A 21,864-nucleotide genomic window follows, 5' to 3' on the forward strand; every position below is an offset into this window, starting at 1 on the left:
CACCTTTTTATTGTTATTCTTTGTTCATCATTTCCAACCTACATATTGGTAAAGAGATGTGAGTGATCAAGGGCGTGGAGAAATCCAAAAAACGCATCAAAATCCAAAAACCGCATGTGCGTCTTCTATGCGTTTTCGATGCGTTTCTTACGGATTTCACCCTCCCATGTCCATCTTTATTATCCCATATCAACTGGTGAAATTCCTCCCTATATAGGGACAAGAATATGTTTTGGAAACAAAAATTAAATTAAAGTTAGCTGTTTTATTTGTCTCCTGTCTTAATAATTTTCTTAGTTTGCTGGAACTACAATCTGTCTTCTTCCCCCTATCAATTCTCTCCACTTGTTTCTTATTAGTTCCTTGGACGTTTCTGATATTTATGATGTATAAGGGGAGGGAGCCTACCCCCGAGGGGAGATCCTGGTGCTGAATAACAGCCAGACTCAGGATGTCCCATCAGAGGAAGGCACCCATCTCCAATATTCACAAGAAACCAAACAGTTTAAAGTCCGAGTTCAGTCCTCGTGGGAGGAGTGTTTCAAAATCGAAAATCCGTCTGGATTCCTGCCTTGACATCCTGGCGATATGGTCTCCGCCTCTCCAATGCACATCCACCTTTTCAAAGGCCGCGAAGACCATACCTTCAGGATTTTTATTGTGATGTTGTTTGTAGTGTAGTGAAAGAGAGTGCTTTTCATAGCCGTTTTTAATATTTGTAATGTGTTCTGCCAATCTCTTTTTCAAAGAACGTTTTGTCCTCCCAATGTATTGTTTCTTTCACTGGCATTCTATCATATACAGGATATTATTTGAGCTACAAGTCAGGAACTCTTTTATTTTCCATGTAAATGAATTTACCCGTGATTGAACTTCGGTGGTCTTCCTAGGAAATGATGTGAGTTTGCAAATTCCGCATTTCCCACATCTATAAAAACCGCTTAAGTTCAACCAACTTTGCATGGATGACTTGTTCCCTTTGTTTTTAATTGATGGTGCTACCTTTAAAGATAAATTCTGAGCCCTTGTATATGTTATTTGGGGACCATCACTAACCATGGGGCCTATTAATCTATCACTCAATAGATAGTGCCAGTGCTTCTTCACAATTCCTTCTATTTGTTTATATTGTTTATTGAAAGGTAATATTATTCTCAATTGATCTTTATCCTCTTCTTTTTCTTTTTCAACCTCTTTTGTTCTTTCTATAAAGAAGGTCTCCCTATGTGTATTTTTAACTTTTGTGAGTGCCTTATCCAATATATTGCTAGGATATTTTTTATCCAAAAAACGTTCTTTCATAATTTCGGCCTCCTTCTCGAAATCTGTTCCATCCGTACAATTTATTTTTATCCGTTTGAATTGTCCTGTTGGGACTTCAAGCAGCCATCTTGATAGATGGCAGCTTGAGAAAAGGATGTAACTATTTCGGGAAACCTCTTTTTGATATGTGCTGCAGATTAGCTGTTTATTTTGCACTCTAATTAGTAGGTCTAAAAATTCTATCTTTTCCACACTTATATTGGCAGAGAATTTAAGGTTATATCCATTGGTGTTGATTCCTACAAGAAATGCATTAAGATCCTCTCTCGTACCTTTCCAGACAAACAGGATGTCATCAATAAACCTGTGCCAGAGTACCAGGTCTGCCCCCATCATGGGCAGGATCTCCTCACATTCCCACTGCGCCATGAATAAGTTTGCATAACTGGGGGCAAACCTGGTACCCATGGCAGTCCCCCTGGTCTGGAGTAGTCGAGGTTGTATGCAAAATAATTGTGGGTCAAAATAAATTTTACCCCCTCTGCTATAAAATCTATTTGCTTCTCAGGGAGATCACTATGTATCTTCAATTGGCTTTTTAATGCTTGTATTGCTTGGTTATGATTTATAACCGTATAGAGGGAACTTACATCTAAAGTCCCCAATATCCAGTCCGCTTCATATTTAAGTCGCTCCACTAATTTAATGACTTGAGTGGTATCCCTAATGTATGCAAAGTTCTTTTTTACACTAGGCTGTAGGAGTTTGTCAATATATTCTGACAAATTGGAAGTTAATGACACTATGCCAGAGATGATTGGTCTCCCTGGGGGATTCACTTGATCTTTATGAACTTTCGGGAGGCAGTAAAATACTGGTAATCTTTGTTGGGTGGTACTAATATATTTGGACAATAGAAAGAACAAAAGAGGTTGAAAAAGAAAAAGAAGAGGATAAAGATCAATTGAGAATAATATTACCTTTCAATAAACAATATAAACAAATAGAAGGAATTGTGAAGAACCACTGGCACTATCTATTGAGTGATAGATTAATAGGCCCCATGGTTAGTGATGGTCCCCAAATAACATATACAAGGGCTCAGAATTTTTCTTTAAAGGTAGCACCATCAATTAAAAACAAAGGGAACAAAAAACATAAATGGATTCATAGGGATATTGTATACATATATCATTAGAATGTATTGAATATTTAGGAAATGGTCAAGTTTTAATGTCAGCAATCCATGCCGGGTTTTGGGTGGATTTCTTGAAAGCCGGAGTATAAAAAGAAGGGGGTAGTAGTACTCACATTATAGCCACTGAGGAAGAGGGCGAACCCTCGAAATGCGTCTGGCTGGTCCTGCGAGTGATAACTACCCACCTGAACCCGAGCAAAGACCTACCTAACATAGTATTGGTCACTACAAGATCTCCATACAGATCTAAACGCCAGTGAAAGAGAAGTGGGTTTAACCTATCGCGAGACTACGCGAAGGCTGCAGAGTGCTTCCTGGACGGTGACACGCAAAGAGGAAACCACGTGGAACGCCGAGAGACCAGGAAGCAGCGAGCAGGAAAAACCAAAGTATCGGAACCCGTGTGTCACTTTCGGGTGATACGAAGAACCCAGCAACCACTGGAGCATTAACCTTATAAAGGACAGTCACCTCAAAGAGCAAGGTAAGACGATTTGTAAATAGGGGGACGCCCCAATTACAAAACCCGACCACTTTTTACACTATATCTTACCTAACCCTGATTGCGGATTCTGTAGGGCATTGAAACACAGAAAATTAATTGAGGAATTGCCTTGGTCTATATCGCTATAATAGTGCTACATTGGATGGACATAGTTTCAATTGTTACAAGGTTTCTACCGGATTCCTTTTACAGGACACTTTTGCACAGGATACTTATTTCATATATTTTTTTCTCACAGGACACCAAGTTTGTCACCTGAATCACTTGATTTTTTTCACAGGTTATTGGACTTTATTATTTTATCACAAGATATTTGTATACACACTATTCTTTTTCCGGACAGGATATTTATTTATTTATTTATATATACTATATAGAGCACTATACTATACCCATTCAAATATCTAGTGAATGGGAATCGGCCTATTTGTACCAATACTAGAGATTTCAGTGCATATTGATTTTTACATTACAACTTTTATTGTATTTTATGTATATTTTATGTATAATTCCATTATCATATAAAGATATCAACTATAGACATACCAGCTGGCGAGTGCCTGTTTTTATTTAGATCCTGATTCTTTGACTTATCTTGTACTTATTTTAAAGGGGTTTTCGAAGACCTTTTAACTGTTGATTTATCCTCTGGATGTGATCTGTGGGGGTCCAACGCCCGGGACCTCCACTGATCAGCTGTTTGAGAAGTCACAGTCGCCTCTAGACCTGTGGCATCGAGTCCATCAGTCACATGGCTTAGACGCAGCTCACCCTCATTGAAGTGAATGGGGGTGAACTGTGATACAAAGCACAGCCGCTGTACAACACTGTGCTTTGTAAGCTGCCAGGAGATCGTGGCACTCACAGGAGTGCCGGTGCCTTCTCAAACAGCTGATTGGCGGGGATCCTGGGTATTGGACACCACCAATCAGATACTGATGACCTATTCAGAGGATAAGTTATCAGTTAAAAAGTTTTTGAAAACCCCTTTAAAGGATAACTGTCACATTTAGACCCTAATTTAAATTTTCATATATGTAGTTACTAATAACATGATATTCCAGAATCAGTTACTATTAGACTGACTTACCCCATATTTAATAAGATTCAGCCCTTAGAAACCAGTCTGCATAAAACTGCAATTTCACTAATCAGTTAAGATGGCCGCCACTGCCCTCACCCTGAGGCTAATCCCGACTGTCCTCACTACCCAGTAACAATAGCCCCCCAAAAGTGTCAGTAACCAGAGCCCTCCCCCTAAAGGGTTAATCTCCTGCAGCACAAAGGGGTCCTCTTACCACATGTTGCTTTCATTTATACACTGAGCAGACGGCAGATCTCCCTTCCCTGTTGTGCGCTGCTTCAACTCTGCATTCTCCAGCTCTGCTGAGTGAGGGAGCGTCTGCCAAGCGCAGGGACAGGGAGAAGTGCACACAGCCCAGGTACTGTTATCAGCTGCTGGGGAGGACCTAGCTTTAATCATTTACTTACAGTCCCTGGCTGTCAGTAATGTGACCTTGCACGCAGCCTGCACTGCACCATGCCTAGCAACCCTATTTCAAGCACAAGTAAAAATAGGCAGTACAGGGAACAAAAATGTGGAATTAAGGGGTAATTGAATACACAGTGAAAAGTTGAAATAGGGCCACCAAGGTGATATTAATCACCACAATCCAATACTCCAAAAAAAAAAAAAAAAAAAACAACAGTTATCCTTTAAATAATGGCATATCTTATCACAAACTGCACTCAGCCACTTTACTCTCACCTGTCCCACAAAGATTTTGACATCTTCCTTGTCAGGTTTGGGGATTCTGATTTACCCTTCAATAGGTGCTTATATCTGGGATTTTGATTCATCCAGGTCTTCAGAGCTTCATATGCTTTGTTTTGGTGTCCTATGTTAGTGTAGCTGACAGCTAAGGCGATTAGTGCTTTTAAATTATTTGGTTGAAGCTGTAAGCACCTAGAACATAATACAATCTATTAGATGCTAATTTATAAAATGTTTTAAATGAAAGTTGAAATGACTAAATTACAGAAAAATCATTTATAAAGGAGACAGCACTAAAACGTATTTATCCTTTGGTATCAGTACACAGAATACTTGAGATAATTTCTCATATACAGTACAGACCAAAAGTTTGGACACACCTTTTCATTCAAAGAGTTTTCTTTATTTTCATGACTATGAAAATTGTAGATTCACACTGAAGGCATCAAAACTATGAATTAACACATGTGGAATTATATACATAACAAACAAGTGTGAAACAACTGAAAATATGTCATATTCTAGGTTCTTCAAAGTAGCCACCTTTTGCTTTGATTACTGCTTTGCACACTCTTGGCATTCTCTTGATGAGCTTCAAGAGGTAGTCACCTGAAATGGTCTTCCAACAGTCTTGAAGGAGTTCCCAGATAATGCTTCGTACTTGTTGGCCCTTTTGCCTTCACTCTGCGGTCCAGCTCACCCCAAACCATCTCGATTGGGTTCAGGTCCGGTGACTGTGGAGGCCAGGTCATCTGGCGCAGCACCCCATCACTCTCCTTCATGGTCAAATAGCCCTTACTTTCAAAGTTTTCCCAATTTTTCGGCTGACTGACTGACCTTCATGTCTTAAAGTAATGATGGCCACTCGTTTTTCTTTACTTAGCTGCTTTTTTCTTGCCATAATACAAATTCTAACAGTCTATTCAGTAGGACTATTAGCTGTGTATCCACCTGACTTCTCCTCAACGCAACTGATGGTCCCAACCCCATTTATAAGGCAAGAAATCCCACTTATTAAACCTGACAGGGCACACCTGTGAAGTGAAAACCGTTTCAGGGGACTACCTCTTGAAGCTCATCAAGAGAATGCCAAGAGTGTGCAAAGCAGTAATCAAAGCAAAAGGTGGCTACTTTGAAGAACCTAGACTATGACATATTTTCAGTTGTTTCACACTTGTTTGTCATGTATATAATTCCACATGTGTTAATTCATAGTTTTGATGCCTTCAGTGTGAATCTACAATTTTCATAGTCATGAAAATAAAGAAAACTCTTTGAATGAGAAGGTGTGTCCAAACTTTTGGTCTGTACTGTACATATTGGGATGTCAGATGTATTCCGTAAAGGTTAGGCTACTTTCACACTTGCGGCAGAGAGATCCGGCAAGCAGTTCCGTCGCCGGAACTGCCTGCCGGATCAGGTAAAATGTATGCTAACTGATGGCATTAGTAAGACTGATCAGGATCCTGATCAGTCTTAAAAATGCCTGATCAGTCGAAAAAATGCATTGAAATGCCGGATCCGTCTTTCCGGTGTCATCCGGCAAAAACGGATCCGGCATTTATTTTTTCACCTTTTTTTCAGTCTGCGCATGCGCATACCGGAAGGACGGATCCGGCAATCCGGTATTCTGAATGCCAGATCCGGCAATAATACATTCCTATGGGAAAAAATGCCTGATCCGGCATTCAGGCAAGTCTTCAGTTTTTTTAGCCGGAGATAAAACCGTAGCATGCTGCGGTTTTCTCTTTTGCCTGATCAGTCAAAACGACTGAACTGAAGACATGCTGATGCAAACTGAACGGATTACTCTCCATTCAGAATGCATGGGGACATACCTGATCAGTTCTTTTCCGGTATAGAGCCTCTGTGACGGAACTCTATGCCGGAAAAGAACAACGCAAGTGTGAAAGTAGCCTTAATAAAGCAAATGAAAACAACTCACCTCTGTAGAGATACAATGGCTGCCTGTTCATTTTCATTCTCTGCCTGTGTGATACCAAGGTACTGCCATGCCTGTAATAACATTTTTGAAAGCTGTGTCAGAGAGATATTAAATTAATCAATTACAGTTTCCTAATATTTGTGATTCTATTTTTTCTTTAGGTAATATCCACAGTGGTATTTTTTTTATCTACAGAAAATATGGCCACCAATTTGAGTTTATTAATACTGTGCAAGCTCCAAAGGGAGCAGCACTGGTCATAGCCGAGCCTCTTATGTTTCAGTGTCATCTTCCAGCCTTTGGAGGAGTGCACATTGATAGCCACAGCACTCATCACAGCATTTTTTGTGGGGGAACATAGGTTCCCTATGATAATAATATTTTTGGTGTTGGCCTTTGTTGTCTTCTTATTGAGTAAGGTAGAGGTGTTGCTTGGTTTGGGTAATATTAGCATTGTTTTTATATTAAATATTTCTTTGGATTTGAATGGAGGTGAGTGAATAATGAAACAGAAGAAAAGGGAAGGTAGAGGTGGGAAAATGTGAAGACACAGAGATCAGTATTGGAGTTCATGTTGAATGCATGTGGTGTTTGAGGGGTGTTCTGTCTAAACACTTATAACATGGGTATTTTGACATTATCGATTATTTGTGTGTACTTGTGTTGTCTTGCAGTAGTTCACAGGCCTTATCATTCCATTATTGAACCTCGAGGATTTTCTAGGTATATTTTAAGTTTGAGGAACATTACCTGAACTTGGAATGGGCAGAGCTGAATTTACATAATTGACAGCAGGAAAACTGCATTTGAGTGACAACTGTGGTTCAAGTGAAGGCTTGGCTTTAAGGATTTGATTGACAGGCTAGGTGTGGACACTGACTAGTGGGCACATAAGTGGTTGGGGCAGTGCCATGTGAGTGACAACTTCTGTGGGAGCGTGGTCTGTTGCTGTCTTCTTGAGACAGCTTAGTGAGGAGATGTGTAAAATGAGACAGTTGACTGAGACTTCCCCTGTGCAAACACAACCCTGAGTATAACAGGAAATTACCACCTTGTAAAGGGAGACACAAGCTATGGGCATGGTTTACTTGAATGTGGGCTTGTAAACTAATGCCAACCCTATATGCTGGCAGTTCGGTATTTTGAATATGACAGCCTTTCTTTAAGCTAGATAGTTTGGCAATACATTTTCTGTTTATATGGCATATCTCCTGACTGTCTTAGATATAGCAGGACATTCCTGAAGTTCAGGTGCTCTCCCAGGAGGTCCACTGCATCTTTTAGGAATCTACAACTCCTTGCATGCCCTAAAAGCAGCAGCCGTTTGTTACATGTGGGAAGTTGTAATTTTCCCAAAACCCTTTGAGGGTGGATTTAGATGCATGGCTTAAATAGCTAAAAAAATCACTCAGGCACATTGCACATTTACCAAATGTTTTCTACATCTGTTTGTTCTTTAAAAGTTAGGAGGTATGATGTTATGTGAAGATGTCAATGTATTTTCCTCCCTATGCTGAAGTTTAAATGAGTACTCTCATCTTCATATCCACAAGATATCCCATTGGATAAATGTCCGATATTGCTGGTTTCACCTCTGGGACCAACACCTTTCTAAAGCTGCTTTCACAAAGTCAGCGATTTTTATCAGTGATTGTGAGCAGAACAGGTTAAAATCTTTGCATTATACCTTATTTTTGTATATGCTCCGTTTCTGGTTTTGGCTCTCAATCATTGATGGGAATCACTGATCAAACACTGACCAAACACTGTGTAAAAGCCGCCTAAAGAATAGGGGTGCTGTGAGCACAGTTCTGTAGAACTGCAGTCAGCTAGGAACTCACAGCATCATAGATTATTATTATGCTGTCAGTTCGGTTAGAGACAAACAGTTTTCAGCCCGGGAAATGCTGAACACACTTTTGGGAAAGAGGCCTAAGTAATATAACGAAAGAAATATAATATGCTCACTAAGATGGACAGATAGCAACTGTGGTACAGTTGGGCCTCCATCAGATTTTTCACCCAGAGACCTCCACCAACCTTAATGCGGCCCTGAGGATAAATTTTGAGGCACTTCTGTTAACTTTTGGTTGGAGTCTATAGGAATAGTAAGGTATGAAAACAAGACTTACATGAGCCGATGATTGTGAATGAGTGTTCCTACAAATGTTTGTTCACCTGGTCATTGTCCTGTGTAAACATTCTGCCGATCAACTGTCAAACAAGCAAACGATCTTTTATGCTGCATCGGTTGTCAGCAACACATGACCATGTGGAAACAGGGATGTGCTTCCAACAACAATGCAATTGTATATGATCACATTAATGATCATTCGATTACGTACAGTGTTGATTTCTCCATGTAAATTGAGTTGAACAAGTGCCGATTGGCATTTTATAATGTTGATCAGCGTTTGTTAAGGGGAAATATATGTCTATTTAAAAGGACTACCAAGGTTTGTGTAGTGTGATGGAGGGTGGCAGTAGGAGGCTCATTTTTAGGCAATTATGTACTTTTACTAGTAAAATTTGTTTACTTATGTAATCCATTAATGATCAGTCCTGAAAGAGCCTTAAAGGGGTTTTCTCACTTCAGCAAATGGCATTTATCATGTATAGAAAGTTAATACAAGGCACTTACTAATGTATTGCGATTGTCCATATTGCATCCTTGGCTGTGTTGATTAATTTTTCCATCACATTATACACTGCCCGTTTCCAGGGCTTACAACCACCATGCAGGAAGTGGGTGTGACTAATAAGGCAGGAGGTGTATTTAGGAGCTCGAGATATGAAGTTAGAAGCGCTCCTATATCCAGAACAGCATCCATATGATAGGTGCCATTGAGCCTTGATCTATTTATCTTCATTTTTATCAATTTGCAACACATTGCTGTCTTTCTAGTCCCCTGATGAACCGAAGAAGACGAGTAGGGATACTGGAGGAGCAGGTGAGGGTTTAGCGACTGAGAGGTGGGGGGCGCCATTTTTGGGGCAGGTGCTCTGCCTTTAGGCTGGGATAGAGCTAGGGGCATTGCAAGGACAGGAATAGTGTCCCTCTTTTGGAATTATCATCTGTGCATTCATTCTTCAAAAGCACCACCCGCAACCGAGAGACGATCCCACTGTTTCAACTGTTCCTGAGTATGATGGACCATGTATGATTGAGTACAGTGGCCCCACCTGTTATGGTTTAAATGCTTCCTCTAGACCTGCTTGGAGCATATTATTCTATATACAGTATTTGATGTATCGTTCACTCTGTATTTGTTTTTTTTTTTCAATTTTAATGAGTTTAGTAAAATTTACATTTTAATTGAGAGAGTTATTGTAGCTGTGGTGATAGATTAATTATTACCCTCTTTGTGTATATTATACAATGGTGATATACACCCTGCAATCCAGCAGATGTAGTCATGCTTGCATACTATAAGAAAAAGCCATAGCCTATTCACATTCCCGTAGTCCTGGGCACCAGAGAGCCCAGTGCCTTTTCCTATAGTTTGAAAGCACAGCTACCACTGCTGGATTGCAGCGATGGCCATAACCCCTGGAAATGAGCAGTGTATAATGAGATAGAAAAGTGAACCAAGCCAACAAAGCAGGCAATATGGACAATCACAATACATTAGTAAGTGCCTTGTATTGACTTTCTCTACCTGCGGGTCCAGAGGAAATGTTTAAATCCCGAGGAATTTCACCTTGAGGCCAGAAAGCTTTATAATAGATTTGCAAATAGGGGTTATCCCCAAAAAAAACTTTGTGATGCCTTTGAACATGCCATGATACAGGATAGAACCACACTCCTCATCCCAAAGACATTACCAGAACGGGAATAATCACTAATTCGTTTGATCTCGACATTCGATGTCGCGAATACGGAGGTAAAAGTGATTTTGAACAAATACTGGCCCATCCTTTTAATGGTCCCGGATTTGCTTGATAAGGTTTCCCCATATCAGAGTATCACCTATCAGATTAGGGACTTGATAAATTGTAAAAGCAGAGTGGTTGTCTACATTTGTCAATGTCTCTGTCCAAAAGATTACTTTGGAAAAACGAAAAGGGAATTGAGGAGGAGGATATGCGAACACATGAATGATGTTCATAAAAAGAACCTCACTCCTGTGGCTAACCTTGCGATTGAGAAACACGCAGGGGACCCTCGTGTTCTAAAATTTTCAGTTTTGGAAGTAGTTCCCCCATCACCACGAAAAGGGGACTGGGATAAAAAAAATCCTTCAGAAAGAATCCGAATGGATCTATAGGTTCAGATCACAGTTCCCGTTGGGGTTAAATGAAAGACTGACTTTTGGTTTTTTTATTTTAGCATTTATGTATTTTCCGGTAGTTCTTTTCCCAGAATTTATGCTTTAGCTTTCAGTGGATGTGTAACCCTATACTGGCCAGTGATGCAAGAAGCATCCGAATAATTTATAATACTACTTAGGCACTCATTAATACTGGTAGGACAACTAATTTCTCTGGGGGATCCTTATATATCTGCTCAGGGCACCATATTTGTTAGGTGCATTCTGAGAAAAGGGGCGCACACAAAGGCTGCGGGTACCCATGCCCATTGACACTAACTTTAGGGCCCTTGTAAATATCTACGTACTCTGGGGGTGGAGTCGTCCAGTCCTTTTTCTAAAAAATTATCATTATTTAACACCATTTATATATTTTGGTATAGGAAGTGTAATTATGTTTAAAGCATGGGCACCTACTGTATAGGGGGCTCTAATGATGTAGGGTCTATCCGCATATAGCCCAGTTTTTAAGGCACTATGACCTCTACTTTGGATTAGTAACTTTAGGGTTGATGATATGATAATGGACGTAACTGCATTTACGCCTGCTCCCATACCTTGTGGCCTCCTCCCCCCTGTCACTGCGGAGGCAGCGGCTGAGTTCCAATATTCGCAGCGCTGCGCTCCACCGGCATGAAGGGAATGCTTGCGTTCCACAGGCCCTAAAGTGGGTGGCCCAGCGCAGTGATGCGTTCCACCAGCCGGAAATGCCTTTTCAGGCGACCGGAAGTCTCACCGCGCGCCGATATTTAAAGTCAGCGTCAGCCCTTGCAGCTGTCTGCAGCATCATGCACCCGGGAACTCTGGCCACACCACTGGGACATGTAAGTAACCTATTGTGGCATAATTATCAAGGAAGTTTTAGGGCCACAATTATTTGTGATATGCTTACTGATACAGCCTAATTTGTGTTGTTGGTGGACGTTGCTCCATCGCTATGAATGCATTCACATGTGACACATCTGGGCCCCAGTGCTGTTTATCAAGATAAGCCAGTCTCCTTCTTGTATCTATCTTGTATTAATATCGTTATCTTGGCCTCTTTACTTCTCTTTGACGGACCCCCTGAGGAACCCATTGTTGGAGAAACGCGTCGGGTTAAAAGGGATTTAATATGATGATTAGGGTGCACTAGGGTGATCTAGGCTAGGCACAGGGACGGAGAGGCCCCACCATCAGGGGTGGTCTCTGGGCTGAGGGTGAGAACAGGGCCTCTGATAGGGATAATTTCCCCATTAGAAAGTTTCCCTGGTCTCCCTTTCCCTGTAACAATAACTCTAGGTCTGAGTTGATCAGTGTATTCCCTGTATATGATTATGTGTTTATTTTTGTTTTTTACATCTATTTTTCACCATGTACTTACCTACCGACTAAGGTTGTGATAGCTGACAGCGAGATTTATCTGGTCTATTTTTAAATGATTCTAATAAATAGTGGTTTTGTCTATCCTCTCTGTACTTCATGTCTCCTCGTGACCTCTATTCCAACAGAGTTGCTGCTGAAGATCTTATCATCTGTATTCAGGAACATCATCCCTGACAAGTAGAGCAAAGGGGAGGATGAGGTGGCTCTTTAGCTCAGTTTTGTAAACTATCTTGTCCTGTGAGATTAGGTGTCACGGCTGTATGTGAGCAACAAGAGCATACACAGTAAATAGAGCTACTGACCGGACCCAAACTAGGGAGGATAAAGGGTGACCCCTGTCAGACCCTCAAAGCTCTCCCTATGCTGCTAAAGCACATGCCCGGATCCAAATGGTGGAACGAGGCATGCCTGCGTACCTAAGACTGATGACCACTGTAACCCCTACAATAGTGGAAGGGGCACGGCCACCGGTGCCCTGCTCAGTATATGGAGAGAACCGTGGTCGCCTCAGATCCAGTCAGAAAATAAACAGATACACTACAATGTCTGCACACTTAGCTGAAGGAGCTGCAGCAGCAGAGAAGACGGATCCAAAGACAGCTGGCAATATCCGGAGTACTTGCTGCAGCAGAACACAGGTCCAGTGAAATGATAGCTTACAAGTGAAGATACTCAAGCAAGAGCTACAACTCAAATGAGAAATATAATCCACACCCTACAAAGGAGGAGGGGTGATTTAAAGGCAGGGAAATCAAACGCAGGAGGAACAGCTGGAAGGAAGGAAACATAAAGTAAAAACCTCATCACAGGGGCGGAGAATCAGAGCAGTGAGAACTCCTCCAAGCTCTAGTAGTGACATCATCACAGGGGTGGAGAAACAGAGCTGTGAGAACGTCTCAAAGCTCTGGTAGTGACAGTACCCCCCCCGCTCTACGGGTGGACTCCGGACACCCAGGACCCACCTTCTCAGGATGAGACCTATGAAATGCCCTGATGAGGCGAGTGGCTTTAATGTCCGACACCGGAACCCACATCCTCTCCTCAGGACCATAACCCTTCCAATGAACGAGGTACTGAAGAGAACCGCGGACAATGCGAGAGTCCACAATTCTGGAAACCTCAAACTCCAGATTGCCATCAACCAAAATCGGAGGAGGAGGCAAAGAGGAGGGTACCGTGGGCTGGACATATGGTTTTAAGAGAGATCTGTGAAATACATTATGTATCTTCCAAACCCGTGGAAGATCAAGAAGGAAGGCAACAGGATTGATGACTGACAAGATTTTATAAGGCCCAATAAACTTGGGACCCAATTTCCAGGAGGGAACCTTCAGTTTAATATTTCTTGTAGACAACCACACCAGATCACCCACATTCAGGTCCGGACCAGGCACACGTCTCTTATCAGACACACGCTTATACTTCTCACTCATCTTTCTAAGATTACTCTGAATCTTTTGCCAAATGGTAGACAAAGACGAGGAAAATCTCTCCTCCTCAGGTAAACCAGAAAGAGCCCCTCCCGAGAATGTCCCAAACTGCGGATGGAACCCATATGCACCAAAGAATGGTGACTTATCAGAAGATTCCTGACGACGGTTGTTCAGAGCAAACTCAGCAAGAGGGAGAAATGAACACCAATCCTCCTGGTTCTCTGCCAAAACAGCACAAATATGTCTCCAGATTCTGATTGAGGCGCTCAGTCTGACCATTCGACTGCGGGTGAAAAGCAGAAGAGAAGGACAGCCGAACCCCCAGGCGAGAACAGAAAGCCTTCCAGAACCTGGACACAAACTGCGTGCCTCTATCGGAAACAATATCAGAGGGAATGCCATGCAATTTAACAATATGGTCGACAAAAGCTTGCGCCAACGTTTTAGCATTGGGTAAACCAGGGAAAGGTACGAAATGAGCCATCTTGCTAAAACGGTCCACCACCACCAGGATCACGGACTTCCCTGAGGAACGAGGAAGATCCGTGATAAAGTCCATGGACAGGTGTGTCCAAGGACAGGAAGGTATGGGTAACGGGAGAAGGGAACCTGAAGGCCGTGAACGAGGGACCTTAGCGCGAGCGCACGTCTCACAAGCAGCCACAAAACCCTCCACCGACTTACGAAGAGCCGGCCACCAAAATCTCCGAGCAATGAGATCTACCGTGGCTCTACTCCCGGGGTGACCAGCAAGAACAGTATCATGATGCTCCTTGAAGAGTTTGTGACATACAGTGGCGGAAATAATTATTTGACCCCTCACTGATTTTGTAAGTTTGTCCAATGACAAAGAAATGAAAAGTCTCAGAACAGTATCATTTCAATGGTAGGTTTATTGTAACAGTGGCAGATAGCACATCAAAAGGAAAATCGAAAAAATAACTTTAAATAAAAGATAGCAACTGATTTGCATTTCATTGAGTGAAATAAGTATTTGAACCCTCTAACAAAAAAAGACTTAATACTTGGTGGAAAAACCCTTGTTTGCAAGCACAGAGGTCAAACGTTTCTTGTAATTGATGACCAAGTTTGCGCACATTTTAGGAGGAATGTTGGTCCACTCCTCTTTGCAGATCATCTCTAAATCCCTAAGGTTTCGAGGCTGTCTCTGTGCAACTCTGAGCTTGAGCTCCCTCCATAGGTTTTCGATTGGATTAAGGTCCGGAGACTGACTAGGCCACTCCATGACCTTAATGTGCTTCTTCTTGAGCCACTCCTTTGTTGCCTTTGCTGTATGTTTTGGGTCATTGTCGTGCTGGAACACCCATCCACGACCCATTTTCAGTTTCCTGGCAGAGGGAAGGAGGTTGTCGCTCAGGATTTCACGATACATGGCTCCGTCCATTTTCCCGTTTATGCGAATAAGTTGTCCTGTGCCCTTAGCAGAAAAACACCCCCAAAGCAAAATATTTCCACCCCCATGCTTGACGGTGGGGACGGTGTTTTGGGGGTCATAGGCAGCATTTTTCTTCCTCCAAACACAGCGAGTTGAGTTAATGCCAAAGAGCTCTATTTTGGTCTCATCAGACCACAGCACCTTCTCCCAGTCACTCTCTGAATCATTCAGGTGTTCATTGGCAAACTTCAGACGGGCCTGCACATGTGCCTTCCTGAGCAGGGGGACCTTGCGAGCCCTGCAGGATTTTAATCCATTGCGGTGTAATGTGTTTCCAATGGTTTTCTTGGTGACTGTGGTCCCTGCTAATTTGAGGTCATTAACTAACTCCTCCCGTGTAGTTCTAGGATGCTTTTTCACCTTTCTCAGAACCATTGACACCCCACGAGGTGAGATCTTGCGTGGAGCCCCAGAGCGAGGTCGATTGATGGTCATTTTGTGCTCCTTCCATTTTCGAACAATCGCACCAACAGTTGTCACCTTCTCTCCCAGCTTCTTGCTAATGGTTTTGTAGCCCATTCCAGCCTTGTGCAGGTCTACAATTTTGTCTCTGACATCCTTGGACAGCTCTTTGGTCTTTCCCATGTTGGAGAGTTTGGAGTCTGCTTGATTGATTGATTCTGTGGACAGGTGTCTTTTATACAGGTGACTAGTTAAGACAGGTGTCCTTAATGAGGGTGACTAATTGAGTAGAAGTGTCTAACCACTCTGTGGGAGCCAGAACTCTTAATGGTTGGTAGGGGTTCAAATACTTATTTCACTCAATGAAATGCAAATCAGTTGCTATCTTTTATTTAAAGTTATTTTTTCGATTTTCCTTTTGATGTGCTATCTGCCACTGTTACAATAAACCTACCATTGAAATGATACTGTTCTGAGACTTTTCATTTCTTTGTCATTGGACAAACTTACAAAATCAGTGAGGGGTCAAATAATTATTTCCGCCACTGTAGCTCAGGAGGCACAAACAACTTCCCAGAAGGACAACGGGCAGGTGCCTCAGTCTGGGCAGCCTGGACCTCGGCCTCCAAATCAGAATATAGAGTTGAAACAACTACCCCCTCCGCCAAAATGGGACCCGGGTCCTCGGAGTTTCCTCCTCCCGGAAAACAGCGAGAGAGAGCATCAGCCTTCACATTTTTGATCCCAGGGCGGAATGTAACAACAAAAATGAATCTGGAGAAGAACAGAGACCATCTGGCCTGTCTCGGATTAATACGCCTGTATGCCAGATTCCTATGGTCAGTAAAAACGGTGATAGGGTGCCTGGCCCCCTCCAACCAATGGCGCCATTCCTCGAAAGCCAACTTGATGGCCAACAACTCCCTATCTCCCACATCATAGTTTTTCTCTGCCGGGGAGAGTTTTTTAGAGAAAAAGGCACAGGGTCGCCATTTGGCAGGAGAAGGGCCCTGGGACAAAACCGCACCCACACCCACCTCGGAAGCATCCACCTCAAAAATAAAAGGCAAGGAAACATCGGGATGCACCAAGACGGGAGCAGGCGCAAAACTCTCTTTAATCTTAGAAAAAGCTGCAAGCGCCTCATCCGACCAAGAGGAAAAATCCGCCCCCTTTTTTGTCATGTCAGTGAGGGGTTTGACAACAGAGGAATAATTCAAAATGAACTTTCTGTAATAGTTCGCAAAACCCAGAAAGCGCATCAATGCCTTCTGATTCTCAGGAAGCTCCCACTCAAGTACAGCACGGACCTTCTCCGGATCCATGCGAAAACCAGAAGCAGAGAGGAGAAAACCCAGAAATTGAATCTCCGATACCATAAAAAGACATTTCTCCAGCTTGGCGTACAATTTATTTTCCCGCAGAATCTGCAGAACCTGAAAAAGATGATCCTGATGGGTCTGAACATCAGGGGAAAAAATCAAAATATCATCAAGATACACCAATACAAATTTCCCCATTAAATGGTAGAAAATACTATTAACAAAATGCTGAAAGACGGCCGGAGCATTCATCAGGCCGAAAGGCATAACGAGATTCTCGAAATGCCCGTTCGGGGTATTAAAGGCCGTTTTCCATTCATCCCCCTCTCTGACCCTGACCAGGTTGTACGCGCCTCTCAAATCCAATTTGGAAAAAACCTTGGCCCCAACAATTTGGTTAAAGAGGTCCGGGATCAGAGGAAGGGGATAGGGATCGCGAATCGTGATACGGTTCAGCTCCCTAAAATCTAGGCAAGGTCTCAGAGAGCCATCCTTTTTTTTAACAAAAAAAAAAACCCGCTGCAACAGGTGATTTTGAGGGACGAATATGCCCCTTATCGAGACTCTCAGAGATATAGGTTCGCATTGCGATTCTTTCCGGTTGTGAGAGATTGTAGAGGCGTGCTTTTGGCAGCTTGGCGCCGGGAATGAGGTTAATGGGACAGTCAAACTCCCGGTGAGAAGGTAGCTCCTGAACACCGCTCTCGGAAAACACGTCCGAGAAATCAGAGAGAAATGATGGCACAGTTTTAGTAGACACCTCTGCAAAAATCGCTGTGAGACAATTCTCTCTACAAAAGTCACTCCACTCATTTATTTGCCTTCCTTGCCAATCAATAGTGGGGTTATGTCTAGTGAGCCAGGGTAACCCCAAAACTAGAGGAGAAGGCAATCCGTTAAGGACAAAACAAGATATAGCCTCCACATGAGTGTCACCTACAGCTAGCCGGATATTGTGAACAATGCCCTTCAGAGATCTCTGTGAGAGTGGAGCAGAGTCAATAGCAAAAAAAGGTATATCCTTTTCTAATGTGCAAACCTGAAAACCATGCATGGCTACAAATTGAGTGTCAATAAGATTGACGGCCGCTCCACTATCGACAAAAATCTCACAAGAAATGACTTTGCTCTCTAGCGCCACCCTGGCAGACAGGAGAAAACGGGAACTGCAGGTCAGAGGAAAAGCATCAATTCCTACATAAACTTTGCCCAAAGTAGCAGATGAAGCAGAATTTGATGATTTACCTTTTGAGGTTTTTCTCTTATTATCGCTCTTAGTACAGTTCAAGAATCTCCTAGACGGACAAACATTTGCCAAATGACCTATGCCCCCACAACAAAAACACACCATACTCTGAGGACTAAATCCTCTTTTATCAGGGGCAAGTCGACCTAGCTGCATGGGCTCCTCCTCAGAGGGGAGCGAGACAGGATGAGGCCCCTGCACACTGAATGAGTCCGCACCACTGCCCCTAGACTGACAATGGCTGGACAGAGAGGTCTCGTTTCTTTCTCTTAGACGCCTGTCAAGGCGTACCGCCAATGACATGGCAGACTCTAAGGACGTTGGTCTCTCATGGAAAGCAAACGCATCTTTCAATCTCTCTGAGAGACCATGACAGAACTGACTCCGGAGTGCAGCATCATTCCAACCTGAATCAGCTGCCCATCTCCGAAATTCAGAACAATAAAGCTCCGCAGACAGTTTGTTCTGGCATAAAAAAATGGCATAGATTTGGCCAGAGCAACACGATCCGGGTCATCATATATCTGCCCCAGGGTTACAAAAAATCTTTCCACGGATCGAAGGGAGGGATCCCCTGATGGCAGCGAAAAAGCCCAAGTCTGAGCATTACCCCTGAGCAGGGAGATGACAATCCTCACCCTCTGCTCCTCATTACCAGAGGAGTGGGGACACAAGCAAAAATGGAGTTTGCATGCCTCTCTGAAGCGAACAAAATTCTCACTGCCCCCGGAGAACGTTTCCGGAAGTGAGACCTTTGGCTCGCAACAGACTCCATGGGCCGGAGCAGAGCCCAATGCTTGAAGCTGAGTCATAGATTGACGGAGATCCGCTACCTCCAAAGAAAGACCCTGCATGCGGTCAACCAGGCCAGAAAGCGGATCCATGTCAAAAAGGACGGTTTTGGTGGATTATAATGTCACGGCTGTATGTGAGCAACAAGAGCATACACAGTAAATAGAGCTACTGACCGGACCCAAACTAGGGAGGATAAAGGGTGACCCCTGTCAGACCCTCAAAGCTCTCCCTATGCTGCTAAAGCACATGCCCGGATCCAAATGGTGGAACGAGGCATGCCCGCGTACCTAAGACTGATGACCACTGTAACCCCTAGAATAGTGGAAGGGGCACGGCCACCGGTGCCCTGCTTAGTATATAGAGGGAACCGTGGTCGCCTCAGATCCAGTCAGAAAATAAACAGATACACTACAATGTCTGCACACTTAGCTGAAGGAGCTGCAGCAGCAGAGAAGACGGATCCAAAGACAGCTGGCAATATCCGGAGTACTTGCTGCAGCAGAACACAGGTCCAGTGAAATTATAGCTTACAAGTGAAGATACTCAAGCAAGAGCTACAACTCAAATGAGAAATATAATCCACACCCTACAAAGGAGGAGGGGTGATTTAAAGGCAGGGAAATCAAACGCAGGAGGAACAGCTGGGAGGAAGGAAACAGAAAGTAAAAACCTCATCACAGGGGCGGAGAAACAGAGCAGTGAGAACTCCTCCAAGCTCTAGTAGTGACATCATCACAGGGGTGGAGAAACAGAGCTGTGAGAACGTCTCAAAGCTCTGGTAGTGACATTAGGACAGGTTTTGTGTTTACTAATAGGATGGGTGCCATTTTCTTTCTCCTAATGATTGCTCCCTAGACAAAATGAGGCAATATAACTAATGAAAGGTATTTTGGAATATATTTATAATAAAGTAATATTTAATAATTTTCATTTTCTTAATTCCCAGAGAACCCCTTTAATGACCAGCTAAGTTTTTTTCCGCTTTTGCCTCTATGTATTTTTGCAAGTTAAAATTATTATTTTTTCAATAAGGGTACTTTCACACTTGCGCCAGGACGGATCCGACATGCTGTTCACCATGTCGGATCCGTCCTTCCGCTATTTCGCCGTGCTGCCGGACCGCCGCTCCGTCCCCATTGACTATAATGGGGACGGGGCGGAGCTCCGGCGCAGCATGGCGGTGCACGGCGAAAGCCGCCGGACTAAAAAGTCGGACATGCAGGACTTTTTAGTCCGGAGGCTTTCGCCGTGCACCGCCGTGCTGCGCCGGAGCTCCGCCCCGTCCCCATTATAGTCAATGGGGACGGAGTGGCGGTCCGGCGGCATGGCGAAATAGCGGAAGGACGGATCCGACATGGTGAACAGCATGTCGGATCCGTCCTGCCGCAAGTGTGAAAGTACCCTTAGGTGGCTGTGTGTGGTCTGCAGTTAAAATTGTGTTTTTGTATGGCGATGTTTGACGATACATATACAGTAAATTACACTGTATTGTATACTTTTGTTGCATTAATATAGACAAAAGCGATTTTTGCTATTTTTTGGTAATTTTTCTAAACTCCTTTCGCATTCTATATTGAATAACTTGTTAAGTGAATTGAAGACTAACTGGAGCCATGTCTGCACATTATTGCTTTTTAAGTGTACAGTAACTGTGTGAGTATCATATTGTAAAACTTCAGCGGCATTTGGCATTTAACAGCCAATTGTTACCTTCATAAGATTAGGCTCCTAACTGCAGTACCTTATGTACTGCCCTGATGTCTACATTCTTGCCAAGTAACTTTGTCTCTCTGCAATTGATTTTCTTCGGGAGAACCTGAGAAATAAATCTTATGTCTGGGATTATTTGAACTAATCTTCCTTGACAAGTCTCTTAAACCATCTCCCAGTATAAAGTAGTGCATATCCTTCCTGGAATTTCCATTGCCTGGATTAACAAGGGTGATTTCCGATACATTAATTTACTAATTGGCTTTTATACTTTAATCCGTTCTCTGTAGCCTAATTGAGCTTTCTAAACGAGTATCCTTTGTATAATTAGCATGCAGAATTTGACATTGTAGACTTAAGAAAAAAGCACATATCACCTTGAGAATTACAATTGGTAAGCAATTAATATGTGAAAAGGCTATGTGTAAATTTCTACGGTACCTCAGCATCATTAGGGTCTTGCAAAATGGCAGCTTCCAAGTAGAGGATGGTCACTGGTAAATCCCCTTCTTTTAGTTTCTTCATCCCTTCTTCAAAGGCTCCAAAACACTCCTTGAATGGGTTGTTCGTGTGGAAATAGTAACCCTGGACCAAAATAATAACAATCCCATATTATATCCCATGTTTTACAAGAGCAATTAATGATTTTCCATACTTAAAAGGCTGTTTACCTGAGGTCACAATCTTTTGTAGTCAACCAACTCTTCCCTATATCTTTTATCTGTCCCTATGTAAAGGTGCAGTTGGTCACCTGATGAACTAACAAATGCTGGTTCATCTGGTGAAATCATCATTTATGCTGACATTAAATCATTGTTTCTGGGCAGCAGATCTGGCTGTGTAAACTGGGATCTGCTACCCAGGAACAATAAATCTGTATGGGGATCAGCAATTGCAGTTGCAGTTATTCGTCCCCATACAATGGAGGTGATTACTACATATAAATGCAGCTCTCACCTCCTCTGATGAGAAGTTATTTCCCAATAACTGTATACTCAGTCAGTGCAAGTAAATGAGCCATTGGTGTTTCTTTGAGTTGTCCTTCTCATAAGATTGTTTTTGTGTTTTCCATATGCAATAAAAAAAGCCATAAGTAATTGAGAATTAAAATAGATTTTCGGAATATCATTGAAGGGGTTG

The 21,864-nt window shown here is 42.8% G+C and overlaps 1 protein-coding gene across 1 annotated transcript in view; it reads right to left on the reverse strand.

Moving 5' to 3' along the window:
• Positions 1 to 21,864, reverse strand: part of PEX5L (peroxisomal biogenesis factor 5 like) — a 122,918-nt gene that overhangs the window by 18,061 nt on the left and 82,993 nt on the right. Inside the window, exons 8-10 of the mRNA XM_040429984.1 lie at positions 21,166 to 21,309; positions 6,686 to 6,756; positions 4,735 to 4,932 (exon numbers count right to left, since the gene is read on the reverse strand). Coding sequence (XP_040285918.1) covers positions 4,735 to 4,932; positions 6,686 to 6,756; positions 21,166 to 21,309 — 413 coding nt within the window. The remainder of the gene's footprint in view (positions 1 to 4,734; positions 4,933 to 6,685; positions 6,757 to 21,165; positions 21,310 to 21,864) is intronic.

This window comes from Bufo bufo, chromosome 4 (genome assembly GCF_905171765.1).
Source record: "Bufo bufo chromosome 4, aBufBuf1.1, whole genome shotgun sequence".
NCBI classification, from domain to species: Eukaryota; Metazoa; Chordata; class Amphibia; order Anura; family Bufonidae; genus Bufo; species Bufo bufo.